At 41.6% G+C, this 13700-nt stretch overlaps 1 protein-coding gene across 6 annotated transcripts in view; it reads right to left on the bottom strand.

Annotated features, from left to right (window-relative positions):
• Positions 1 to 13700, bottom strand: part of LOC119955119 — a 192947-nt gene that overhangs the window by 107160 nt on the left and 72087 nt on the right. For all 6 annotated transcript variants that reach the window (XM_038781009.1, XM_038781010.1, XM_038781008.1 and 3 more), the window contains one exon: positions 4229 to 4415. In XM_038781009.1, coding sequence (XP_038636937.1) covers positions 4229 to 4415 — 187 coding nt within the window. The remainder of the gene's footprint in view (positions 1 to 4228; positions 4416 to 13700) is intronic.

The raw sequence follows: 13700 nt of genomic DNA, 5'->3' as shown, positions 1-13700 counted from the left end.
GGTCTGTATCCCTCTATTCCCATCCTATTCATGTATTTGTCAAGATGCCCCTTAAATGTCACTATCATCCCTGCTTCCACCACCTCCTCCAGCAGCGAGTTCCAGGTACCCACTATCCTCTGTGTAAAAAACTTGCCTCGTACATCTCCTCTAAACCTTGCCCCTCGCACCTTAAACCTATGCCCCCAGTAACTCACCCCTCTACCCTGCGGAAAAGCCTCTGACTATCCACTCTGTCTATGCCCCTCATATTTTGTAGACCTCTATCAGGTCGCCCCTCAACCTCCATCGTTCCAGTGAGAACAAACCAAGATTATTCAACCGCCCCTCATAGCTAATGCCCTCCATACCAGGCAACATCCTGGTAAATCTCTTCTGCACCCTCTCTGAAGCCTTCACATCCTTCTGGTAGTGTGGCGACTAGAATTGATTACTATACTCCAAGTGTGGTCTAACTAAGGTTCTATACAGCTGCAACATGACTTGCCAATTCTTATACTCAATGCCCCGGCCGATGAAGGCAAGCATGCCGTATGCCTTCTTGGCTACCTTCTCCACCTGTACTGCCCCATTCAGTGACCTGTGGACCTGTACACCTAGATCTCTCTGGCTTTCAAGACTCTTGAGGGTTCTACCATTCACTGTATATTCCCTACCTGCATTAGACCTTCCAAAATGCATTCCCTCGCATTTGTCCGGATTAAACACCTTTTACCATCTCTCCGCCCAAGTCTCCAAACGATCTATATCCTGCTGTATCCTCTGACAGTCCCCATCGCTATCCGCAATTCCACCAACCTGTGTGTTGTCTGCAAACTTACTAATCAGACCAGTTACATTTTCCTCCAAATCATTTATATATACTACGAACAGCAAAGGTCCCAGCACTGATCCCTGCGGAACACCACTAGGTCCAGCCCTCCAATTAGAAAAGCGCCCTTCCAATGCTACTCTCTGCCTTCTATGACCTAGCCAGTTCTGTATCCATCTTGCCAGCTCACCCCGATCCAGTGTGACTTCACCTTTTGTACCAGTCTGCCATGAGGGACCTTGTCAAAGGCCTTACTGAAGTCCATATAGACAACATCCATTGCCCTACCTGCATCAATCATCTTTGTGACCTCTTCAAAAAACTCTATCAAGTTAGTGAGACACGACCTCCCTTTCACAAAACCATGCTGCCTCTCACTAATACGTCCATTTGCTTCAAAATGGGAGTAGATCCTGTCTCGAAGAATTCTCTCCAGTAATTTCCCTACCACTGATGTAAGGCTCACTGGCCTGTAGTTCCCTGGATTATCCTTGCTACCCTTCTTAAACATAGAACATAGAACATAGAAAAATACAGCACAGAACAGGCCCTTCGGCACACGATGTGCAGAAATTTTGTCCTAGGTTAAAACAAAGGAACAACATTGGCTATTCTCCAGTCCTCCGGGACATCACCTGAAGACAGTGAGTATCCAAAGATTTCTGTCAAGGCCTTAGCAATTTCCTCTCTAGCCTCCTTCACTATTCAGGGGTAGATCCCATCAGGCCCTGGGGATTTATCTACCTTAATATTTTTCAAGACGCCCAACACCACGTCTTTTTGGATCTCAATGTGACCCAGGCTATCTACACATCCTTCTCCAGACTCAACGTCCACCAATTCTTTCTCTTTGGTGAATACTGATGCAAAGTATTCAATTAGTACCTCGCCCATTTCCTCTGGCTCCACACATAGATTCCCTTGCCGATCCTTCAGTGGGCCAATCCTTTCCCTGGCTACCCTCTTGCTTTTTATGTACATGTAAAAAGCCTTGGGATTTTCCTTAACCCTATTTGCCAATAACTTTTCGTGACCCCTTCTAGCCCTCTTGACTCCTTGCTTAAGTTCCTTCCTACTTTCCTTATACTCCACACGGCTTCGTCTGTTCCCAGCCTTCTAGCGCTGACAAATGCCTCCTTTTTCTTTTCGACAAGGCCTACAATATCTCTCGTTATCAGGGGTTCCCGAAATTTGCCGTATTTACCCTTCTTCCTTACAGGAACATGCCAGTCCTGAATTCCTTTCAACTGACACTTGAAAGCCTCCCACATGTCAGATGTTGATTTACCCTCAAACATCCGCCCCCAATCTAGGTTCTTCAGTTCCCGCCTAATATTGTTATAATTTATGACAGATGTTGAGTGATATATCTAAACGGAGGGGGTGGTTTCAAATATTGTTCAGAGAGTTTATAGAGTGGGAGAGATTGATGAAGAATAAAGGGACAGCAAAATCAGAGGAGGGAGGATGAGGTAAATTTGGCTGGGGATTGAAATCTCAATAGATAACGGGTCGCTCAGTTCAGTGGCTCAGGAAATCTCAAGGGGAAACTCAGCAAAGATTTTGGAGGTACAGGAGACAATGAGAATTTGGAAAGAGAGGTTTGGTTCAGGAACTCCAGTGGTTGAAACAACAAAGAATGATAAAAAATTGGAATAGAATTGTAGCGAAGTGCTGGCGGTGAGAAGCTATGATCTAAGACACAGTAATTTAATGGACAATTAGATCCCATAATAAAGGAAATAGTTTTTATTCAAGATGGATAAATAGGTTAGCTGTAGGTTTACCTGCATTTATATTGTGATCATGGGAATCTCCTCACAGGGGAGTCTAAAACTCGAGGGCATAGATTTAAGGTAAGAGGGAAGAGATACAAAGAGTCCATGGAGGCAATTTCTTCACACAGAGGATGCTGAGTGTCTGGAACGAGCTGCCGGAGGCAGCAGTAGAGGCAGATACAATTTTGGCTTTTAAAAAGCATTTAGACAGTTATATGGGTAAGGTGGGTAAAGAGGAATATGGGACAAATGCAGGCAATTGGGAGTAGCTTAGTGGTAAAAACTGGGCGGCATGGACAAGTTGGGTCAAACGGTCTGTTTCATGCTGTAACCTCTATTACTCTGACTCTAACAATCACCAATTGATCGCATGAAAGAAAACTCAGAACTAGTTTGAGGTGTCAGAGATCTCTCACTCAGAGAACCAGCACGACCACCAAGAGGAGAGGACAGGAAAACAATAGTAATGAAAGGGCATGTTGTACTGACCTCATCACACATAGCTAAGTTCATTCCAAGCATGCCTCTTCACACTGTGACTTTGAAGTGCTGAGCTGGAATTGACAGCACTTAGCTCTCTTTGATGTGGTTGATATTTGTAAATATTGTGGATCCAGCACTTAAACCCACTCATCCATGAAGAAGATGAATGAAGCAAGGCTTTCAGCTAGTTTGTGGAAGCTGACAATCATAGCCCACAACCAGAAATAAATTAATGGCCTGCAGCTAATGGATCTGAGGGCTTTGAACACAGGTCGCAGCTGTTCTCCTTCCAGGAATGGACACAAATGTGTTTCCAGGTGAGTGTTGCAGTTGTAATCTTTTTCACTGCCCCTATCTGGACTGCTTTATAGGTTCCAGATATGGATCTCTTTTCTGGGAGGTCTATGGGAGGGTCCCTCAAGTTATGGGGTCCATGTGAGGGGTTCTTCAAGTTAGGGGAGCTCTATGGGCGGTCCCTCTATTTAGGATGTGTCTTTGGGAGTCCCTCTAGCTACAGGGTCTCTGTGGGATGTTCCTCTAGTTAGGAGGCCTCTGTGAAGGGTCCCTCTTAGGGTCTATCGAGTGCCCCTCTAGTTATGGGGTATCTGGAGGATATCTCCCTATTTAGGGCATCCCTGAGGGGTCTCTCTATTAATGGGGTCCCTGGAGGGGTATCCCTATTTAAGAGATCCCCAGAGGGAGTCACCCTATTGAGGGCGTATCCCCATTTAAGTGGACCTTGGGGAGAGGGATGTCCTTGTTCAGGGGGAGGGTACCTTAATAGGGGGTCTCCCTATTTAGGGGGTCCCAGGTAGGGCAGGTTGGATCACCCCCTGTACTTGGGGGAAGAGGGGCACCCAGAAAATCCGGGGGTGGGGGGCTAATTTGTGATGCAGGTAGTGGGAGCTCATTTGAGTGCGGGGGCACTGTTTGAGATGCGGGGGGGTGGGGAGCTGTTTTGGGTGTGGGGTAATATTTTGATATGTTGAGGGTGGGGAGCTGTTTTGGGTGTGGGGGATGTTTTGTGATGCGTGGGCAGGGAGAGGGGGGGGGCTGATTGCAGTGCTAAACTCGCCCAAAATTACACAGAAATATTTTGGTTGAATCGCTTCCGAAGTGCTGTGAAGTCAGTGATTTATTAAAGTTTGAGTCTTGCCTTGAACGAGACATTTGGCACAGTCCGTGCAGGGTTTCCGGGATAAGTACACATCACAACTTTTTGCTCTCGTTGTCAGATTCATCATCACAAGCTGTGCAGCATGTAGCTGTTCCCGAGAGCAATCCATCATCACCACACGCTGAATCGAATCCGAGTCACAAATAACAATCCCGGTTTTGTTGATCTGCAAGAACAGTAGTAAATTCAAAACCTAAATGAAATAGGCGAGCATGATAAAATACACAAAAAACAGGAATATGTAACAGCAACCAAACAACATGTCATGTTGTAATCTGCCTTTTAGGGATAGTGAAAGGTCCTTCCTGTTTATTCCCTTATTTCCCTTCACTTTTATTTTTGCCGTTACATTTTTGATTGATGAATGATTTATCGACAGTGGCCTATGCCTTTAATTTGAGCAGATGCCTGTGCTGGTTTGTACTGGAGTGGTGGGCTGACCAGCAGAATCACCATATTGGCTGAGTCTTGCTTTGATTGATTTGGCTGACGGCCAATGGATTGGCACAAAAGGCTGTACTTTGTCTGGTAATAGGTAGTGATTGGATCTGATCCCACTGAAATAATTCAGGGACCTAGAAAGCTTTCAGATTTGCTTTTGGCAGCTCAGGGAGAAAAACTCTCTTTTTTCCATTCTGTTTTCTCTAGAAACCAAATCACCAATATCTCACCAAAAGGCCACTGTGGGAACTACCTCTCTCTCAGCAGAAAAGACTGATGCAAGCAGAATCTGGTAAATCTCTCTGCAGAGCAGGCTGATGTGAAGCTCGGGGCCTTTCCTGTAAAAGCTGAGTAAGATACTGTTAACTGCCAGAAAGATCATTACAGACTGTAAACCAGAGACTTTAATCCATACTCCTCCTGTGCAGAAAGTCCACTAAAGAACTCATCACCTGAAATGAAAATGAATGATAATCGCTTATTGTCAGAAGTAGGCTTCAGTGAAGTTACTGTGAAAAGCCCCTAGTCGCCACATTCCGGCGCCTGTTCGAGGAGGCTGGTACGGGAATTGAACCGTGCTGCTGTGTAGAAGCCAGGTATTTCTAATACACTTAATATAGGTAAAAAGCTGCTTAAAGCATAAATATTAATTCCCAGTTTTAAAATTAAAGAGAACATATAATTTGCAAACTCATGTTGCAAGTAACACAGAAGTCCGATAAGGTCATTACATTTTTCCATGAATCCATGGCAACGAGGAATAAGAATGAATGATTGTACGATTCTCGCACCGCTCGAGATTAGGTTGAATCATATCCCATGAAATATACAAGCTAAAAAAAACATATGTTGAACTATATTGCCTTATTTTTAATAAATGGACAATTAAAACATAAAATCAAATATAATATATATATTTGATTCCAACATTCTCATTATAACGATTTTATAAAAGACTGAATTGAAATAGACAGTTTTGAATTATATTTTCGAAGTTATGCCCAGCATGGCATGACGAGATAACATAAGGTCTCCATTGTTGCAGTAGTAAGGTCAGCATGAGGTCTCTATTGTGGCAATAGGTAGGTCAGCATTAGACCAGTTTTTGCTGGTTTTGATAAAGCACAATATTGCATTCTTTAACATGCAAGCAGGCAACAATTGGAAGTAACGTTACATAGAGAAGATGGACAGCTTGCTATCAAATCAAATGTGTTTGAGTCTAACTCAAACCAATTAGGATTATATTGGGGTGTGATCGGATCGCTTAAGACAGATATGAAATAGTATATCCATGGACGATTTGGCCACCATTTTGAGAGAGACAGAGAGACAGGCAGAGAGAGACAGAAAGGAAAGGAAGAGAATTAGAAAAGAGTTCTGTATTCATATTTCATTTTCAGACTTTGACTTCAGACTTTGACTTTTAAAGTTCTGTTCGGGCTATTGTCTCAGAAGATAATTCCTGTGATTCTTTGAAAAAAATCAAATTGTCTACAAACTACCTTTTAAATGATCTTCAAGTTGTAACCAAACAACTCCAAATAAAACAATTCTTATGTGCACCTGACAAGTTTTTAACTTGAATTTCTACTGAATTTCAGCAATGTACAAGAACAACCGGTAACCCTGAATTGAATAAACTTCGTAAAAACTTGATCCTTCAACTTGGCGTAGTCGGCAGCGGGGGAGGAGTTCTGATACGACCTTCGGAGAGGTTCGGAAAACTTTGTGAGAAACCGGAGGAGGACCAGGCGACGACAGAAGCTTCAGGAATTATCGGAGGAGACCCGGAAGACAGTCGGAACCCACGGCTAGACTGGGGTAAGAAATATCTTTTTCACCCATTAAAAGTCTTAAAGCCGCATCAATCAGTGCTTCGACCCCTGAAAAGGACATTTTTATAGACTATGTTAAATCAATCAGGTGCCGGTTGTTGAGACTAACACAGCCTACACACAAAAAGTTAAGTGAAAGGTTGAATTTATGGCTGATCCAGATGAAAGTATAGATTTAGACCCTTTAGAAGGCAGAAAATTACTCCCTACGATGATAAAAGGAGGATCTGGGATACCAGATGTTTCCATTGAAGATATGTTGGGGGATTTTGGGTCTTTCTTTCGTAAACAATTTGACCTATGTGAAACCTCAAGAAAAATTGAATCAAAGTATAATATCCCCAGAGGACAGTGGTTCTTTGATAATATCAAGAGAGCATGGGGAAAATGCACACGATTGCACAGTGCAGAACGTGTTAAATGGTCTCTGGCAATTATGGGACAATTACGCAGACAGCAAGAGATAATTACTAAAAATAAAACTGATCATGAGTATAGGACCACTAAAGACCAACTAATTGCAGTTGTTGAAGAATTGCAAGATGCAAAATCCAAACTTGAATCTGACGATGAAATTAGAACTGATTTGGAAAACAAAATCTCTGAACTCCAGCCTGTTCAAATAGCAGAAGTCCAAAATCAAATTTCTGAAGTGGAGTTAAAATACCAACAGTTGCAATTAAAAACTAAGCAAATTGAACATGAAAATTGCAAATTAATCGACGGAAAATGTGTTTTAGAAAGAGAATTACAAGATGCAAAGTTCAAATTTGAACATGATGATGCTGAATCCAACAGTTATGTGTTCAAATTGCAGAATTACAAAATCACATTTCTGAAGTGGAGTTAAAATACCAACAGTTGCAATTAAAGACTGAGCGAACTGAATTTGAAAATTCCAAGTTAATTGATGAAAGATGTGTTTTAGAAAAAGAATTGCGAGATGCAAAATTCAGATTTGAACAGGATGATGCCAAACTCCAACAGTTATCTGTTCAATTAGCAGAATTCCAAAATCAAATTTTTGAAGTGGAATCAAAATACCAACAGCTGCAATCAAAAACTGAGCAAATTGAACTTGAAAATTCCAAGTTAATTGAAGAAAAATGTGTTTTAGAAAGAGAATTGCGAGATGTAAAATCCAAATTTGAACAGGACGATGAACTTAGAACAGAATTGCAAAACAAAACTTCTAAACTCCGGCAGTTATCTTTTCAAATAGAGTTCCAAAATCAAATTTTTGAAGTAGTCAAAATACCAACAGTTGCAATTAAAAACTGATCAAACTGAACTTGAAAATTCCAAGTTAATTGAAGAAAAATGTGTTTTAGAAAGAGAATTGCAAGATGCAAAAGCAAAACTTGAACATTTTGACAAAATTGGAACAGAATTGCAAAACAAAACTTCTAAACTGAAAACTGCAAGATCCTAAAAGACTGTTTGAAGCAAAGCACAGCTCAGATTCAAACAGCAGCTGAAGTAACACAAACTCAACAAGCAGCCCAAGCACCCCACCTAGTGGTACAATCGGCAAATGCACAGCCGAGATCAAGTGTCAAGAATAAATTAATTCCTCTGCCAAATGAATCAGATGAAGATAGTGTTCCTACAATGCGTAATACTAAATTAATTCAACTAGCCCTTTTAAAACACAAACGGGTTAGAGTTGGTAGCAAAAAAATAGAGGAAGAAGGTGAAACTATCACTAGAAACATATTTGATCATCAATGGACTCATGAACCAGCAGAGCCTGCAAAAATTGACGAATGGTCCAAAAATCTCCCACATCCTAAAAAGGGTGGTATGTCCACATGGGATGGAATTCACAGATTAAAATCCATTTACAGTCTCCACCCATTTGATGGAGTACAAGTTCTGACTATCATGCTAGGTACTCGTGTAATTTCAACCCTTAGAACTGAGGTGGAATTTGCCATTGAAGACGATTTGCAAAATTTAGAAGCTGGTTGGCTAGCAATCAGGGATTGGCGATTAACATTTCGCCCCCCGAGGACCGATTGGTTTAAGATCACATCTTGCATTCAAAAAAGTAATGAAGATATTCAGGATTTTGAGAAAAGATTTTTACAGACTTGGATGGAATATTCGGGAATGACAATCGCAGAGGAAACTGACATATGGGATGCAAGCACTTTAAATCCATTAAAAACGGCTTTTGTAGCCGGTGTTAAACCTGAAGTTTCTGATGCCTTGAATTTGGTTTTACCATCTTGGGCCACAAACTGGCACATACCGAGACATAGTTGACCAGTGCATTCAGATAGATCGTGGTTCGCACAATCAGACAAGCTCATCAGCAGTGACTAAAACACCACCACAAGATTCAGGGCAAACATGTACCCTGGCTCCATTAAAATCACGTAAGGAAAAAATACCACAATGTCTTTTCTGCGGTAAAGTAGGACACCGGATGGCAAAATGCTATCTTAAACAACGGATGGATTCGAGAGATGATAATGAAGTAGACAATTTTCACTACAATACATTTCCACCTCGTGGTCAACCACGTAATGCGCACAAACAAGATGCACCTAGGGTTACGTTCCAACAAGACAGATCCTGATTTACGTACAGGGATTCTAAAACCTCCCAGCCATTTCCATGTAGGGAGGAACCTTATCCATGTAGGGAGGAACCTTACCCACGTAGGGAGGAATCTTACCCATGTAGGGAGAAATCTTACCCACGTGGGGACCAACCGTACCCACGTAGGAATCTACACGATGATAACAATGCTATGAATGAAATGTTAAACAGCTGTCCTCCAGCTCAAAGACGTTCTCTGTATGATAATTCAAAAAACTACTAGACCCCACTCTTGATGATTCTCTCCATTTCTCTCTACATGCACTTTTGGAACAGAAAAATTATGGATTATATATTTCATTAAGAGTGGAAGGTATTCATATCGATTTTTTATTTGATACTGGAGCTGAACTTACCTGTGTTACTGAACATAATGCTGCTTTCTTTCCCCTAACTTCAGAGAAAATTGAAGCTTTTGCTGCAGGAGGAGACTCTGTCCCTCTTCGGAAGACTAAACCACTGCTCTTAGAATTTGGACCACATCAACTGATAGCGTCAATATGGGTAGGTCTGGTAACACAAGCACTTCTAGGTATGGACATCTTATCACAACTAAAGTCTTCACTCAATTTGAATAATGGGAAAATTACCTGGTCCATTAGACACTTTAAAAAGATGAAATACAACATCATCCAATTTGGGCAATTGACAAAAATGATTGTGGTCTTTTGAAAATAGACCCAGTTACTTTCATGGGATCAGCTCCACCTTGTACCAACCAATACCCCATTAGCAAAACGTCAATTCAAGGTATTCTACCTATAATAAACAACTTGAAGAAAGGGATATTTTAGTGCGTATTCACAGTTCATCAAACAGCCCTGTATGGCCTGTGAAAAAGGCTAATGGTACATGGCGCCTTACTATTGACTACAGAAAGGCAAATCAATTCATTGTCAGAAAAGCTCCTTTAGTGGCATTTCCGTCTACAATTTTTAACTCTTTAACTCCTGACCTTCAATGGTTTTCAGTCATTGATATGGCAAATGGCTTCTGGTCAGTACCATTAGCTAAACAAGTACAACCATGGTTTGCTTTTACAGTCAATCAACAACAGTACACATGGACTAGACTACCGCAAGGTTTTCACAATAGCCCAACTGTTTACCACATGGCTCTGCAGAATCACATCAGGCAACTGCCTGATCTGCCTTGAACCATTATTCAGTATGTAGATGATGTTCTGTTAGCCTCCATCAATAAAGATGACCATGAAAAGGACTTACGGGTGGCCTTGAACCACCTCAGTACTAATGGTCACAAAGCTAGCTTTGCCAAAGCACAAATTACCCAGGAAGAAGTTGTTTACTTGGGACAGAAAATTTCCAAAGGCAATAGGGAACTTACTCAAAACAGAACAGCTGCCATCAAAGCAGCTAAAGAACCCTCAACTGTGCAGGAAGTCAGATCTTTCTTGGGACTCTGTAATTTTAACAGAAATTGGATTGATTCTTATACTCAGTTATGCCAGCCATTGAATGATCTTTTAAAAGGAAACAGAAAATCAAGAGACCAAATTAAACTAAATTCTGAACAGAAACAATCATTTCTGAATTTGAAAAAGGTCCTGTTCCAAACAACGGAAAACCTTTTACCATGTTTGTTCATGAAAGACTGTTACATGTTACATGACTCAAGAACTTGGTGATCAGTTAAGACCAGTTGGGTACTATTCCCTTAAACTTGACAATGTGGTACTAGCATTTGGCAGTTGTTTACGAGCCATGGAAGCTACATGTCGAGCTGTAATGATTACATCTGGACTTGTTCTAGACCAAAAGTTAATCATTAAATGTCCACATTCAGTCTCTTCTCTACTGTCCATGAACAGAGTGTCACAAGTTACATCAGCTCGATGGACTAGTTGGACAGCAGTTTTGGAAGCTCCCAACCTATATTTTCACAAAGCCAGTCCTGTAAACCCATCATCTTTGCTCCCGCTTCCCGAGGAACAAGGGGAGGGAGAGAGAGAAGGGCATGACTGTATGAAAATAATAGCGGAAGAAGTACGCTTAGTAGAAGAAGAGCCACTACAGAACCCAGATTTAATCTTATTCACTGATGGTTCCTCTTTTATTGACAAGGGTATCAGGAAAGTTGGGTGGGCAGTCACAAGCCCATACAAAGTATTAGCTGAAGGAAGTTTGCCCCCAGCTACATCAGCTCAGCAGGCCGAATTAAAGGCACTTACAGAAGCATGTCATGTGGCAAGAGATAAAACTGCTAACATCTATACTAACTCCAGATATGGTTTTGGAGTAGCACATGATTTTGGCCAACTGTGGAGAAAAAGAGGATTTCTCACAACAGCAGGTACACCTATCCGAAATGGAAAGGAAGTACGAGATCTTCTAGAAGCTGTAAAACATAGAACATAGAACAGTACAGCACAGAACAGGCCCTTCGGTCCTCGATGTTGTGCCGAGCAATGATCACCCTACTCAAACGCACTTATCCACCCTATACCCGTAACCCAACAACCCCCCTTTAACCTTACTTTTAGGACACTACGGGCAATTTAGCATGGACAATCCACCTAACCCGCACATCTTTGGACTGTGGGAGGAAACCGGAGCACCCGGAGGAAACCCACACACACACGGGGAGGACGTGCAGACTCCACACAGACAGTGACCCAGCCAGGAACTGAACCTGGGACCCTGGAGCTGTGAAGCATTTATGCTAACCACCATGCTACCGTGCTGCCGGTATGACCTTGCCCAAAGAAGTATCAGTTCTAAAATGTAAAGCCCATACTCATGAGGACACCATGGAAGCAAGAGGAAATGCTCTTGCGGACCAAGCAGCAAGGGAAGCTGCCTCTCTTTGTGCCTCTCAGTGGCATCAGGAATCCAGTCACATTTACAAATTGGGAGTAACCACCTTATTACATGATTTACGTGAAATGCAGAATGATTGTACAAAGGAAGAAAAATGGACATGGTTAGAATCAGGTATTCAACCATATGATGATGAAATTTGGAGAGAAGTTCAAACTTGTAAACCAGTCGCAATGCAATCACTAATGCCCTTCTTAGCTCAACAAATTCATTCATGGGGACACATATTACCTCAACAAATGATGGATCGATTCCATAGAAGATGGTGTGGTAAAGGATTCAAAAAACATGCACAATTGGTAGCAAACCGATGTGTAACCTGTCAAAAGAATAACTTGGGTCCTATAACATCAATGCCTCAATTAAGAGCTCCTGCTCCCGCAGGTCCATTCCAGGACTTACAAGTAGATTACATCACTCTTCCTAAATGTCAACAGTACAATGACATCCTTGTAATAGTGGATAAATTCTCCAGATGGGTGGAAGCTGCTTCAGCTAGAAGAGGGACAGTTGCCCATACAGCCAAAGTGCTATGCAAAGACTTTATTCCCAGATGGGAGTACCAGCTAGCATTGACTCAGACAATGGAACCCACTTTACAGGAGCTGTTTGTAGGGAAGTCTGTAAACTACTAAACATTAACTGGAATTTACACTGTCCTTATCATCCACAATCATTAGGACAAATGGAACGTATGAATCGAACTTTGAAAGAAAGACTGTCTAAATACAGCCAGGAAGGCATGAATTGGGTCCAAGCTTTGCCAAAAGTATTATGCAGTATTAGAGCAACACCAAACAGAACAACAGGCCTGAGCCCTTTTGAAATCATCACAGGCAGACCAATGTCTCTGCCAGGAACTATTGACTTGCGGAAAACAGACTGTCATTTAATGAGTGATGCTTTGCTGTTTTACTGCCAAAATCTAACAAATGCTGTTAGCTCTGCTTCTCAACAGGTGTTAGCTGCGTGGGGCGATCCTCCGGAGGGTGGACACGACCTGGTGCCCGGTGAAGAAGTTGGTATTCCCTTTCTAACTATTCCCTTTAATGCTTCAGAAACAGCAGAATGGTACACCTATCAAAGCATCCCTCGCTCTGTGGTGACCCATTCTGGAGCATATACATCTGAAAATGGGAGGTACCAGGTTGACATCCAAAAATCTATTAACTTATGAAAATCTGCAGGCTATCCACTAAACACCTTTTCAGGATGGCACCAACTTCAATTTAACCCTGACAAAAAACCTTAACATCTTAACCTCCCAACTAATATTAAACAAAAAAGATCAATTTGCCTCATCAGTAAGGACCATAAAGGGATACCAATGGGTAATAGTAATTGTACTAACTATGTAGATGTTAACACAGCTTTTAAATGTATAAACGACCGCTTAGAAAGAGTTATGCGGTCCTCGAGGATAACAGGCATACCTAACCTCAGAAATAATAAAACATTCGAAGACCAATGGCTCTTAAAATATATTTACTCATATTCTGCTTATAATGGAACTTATTTTATTTGTGATGATAAAGCATATCCCTGGCTCCCAAGATCCTGGTCAGGATCTTGCTATTTAGGATACATGGTACCTGCCATTCATCATGTGACTAATCTCCTGCATGTTTCAGAAATGACTGTTCAAAGAAAAAAACGTTCCATCACCTTTAGAGATGCAATTTATGCTAGAATAATTCCTTTCTATTGGGAAGTAAAGATGGAGAA

The sequence above is a fragment of the Scyliorhinus canicula genome, chromosome 20 (genome assembly GCF_902713615.1).
Source record: "Scyliorhinus canicula chromosome 20, sScyCan1.1, whole genome shotgun sequence".
NCBI lineage: Eukaryota > Metazoa > Chordata > Chondrichthyes > Carcharhiniformes > Scyliorhinidae > Scyliorhinus > Scyliorhinus canicula.
The sequence above is the reverse complement of the archived record's forward strand: the minus strand, read 5'-3'. Positions and strand labels throughout refer to the sequence as shown.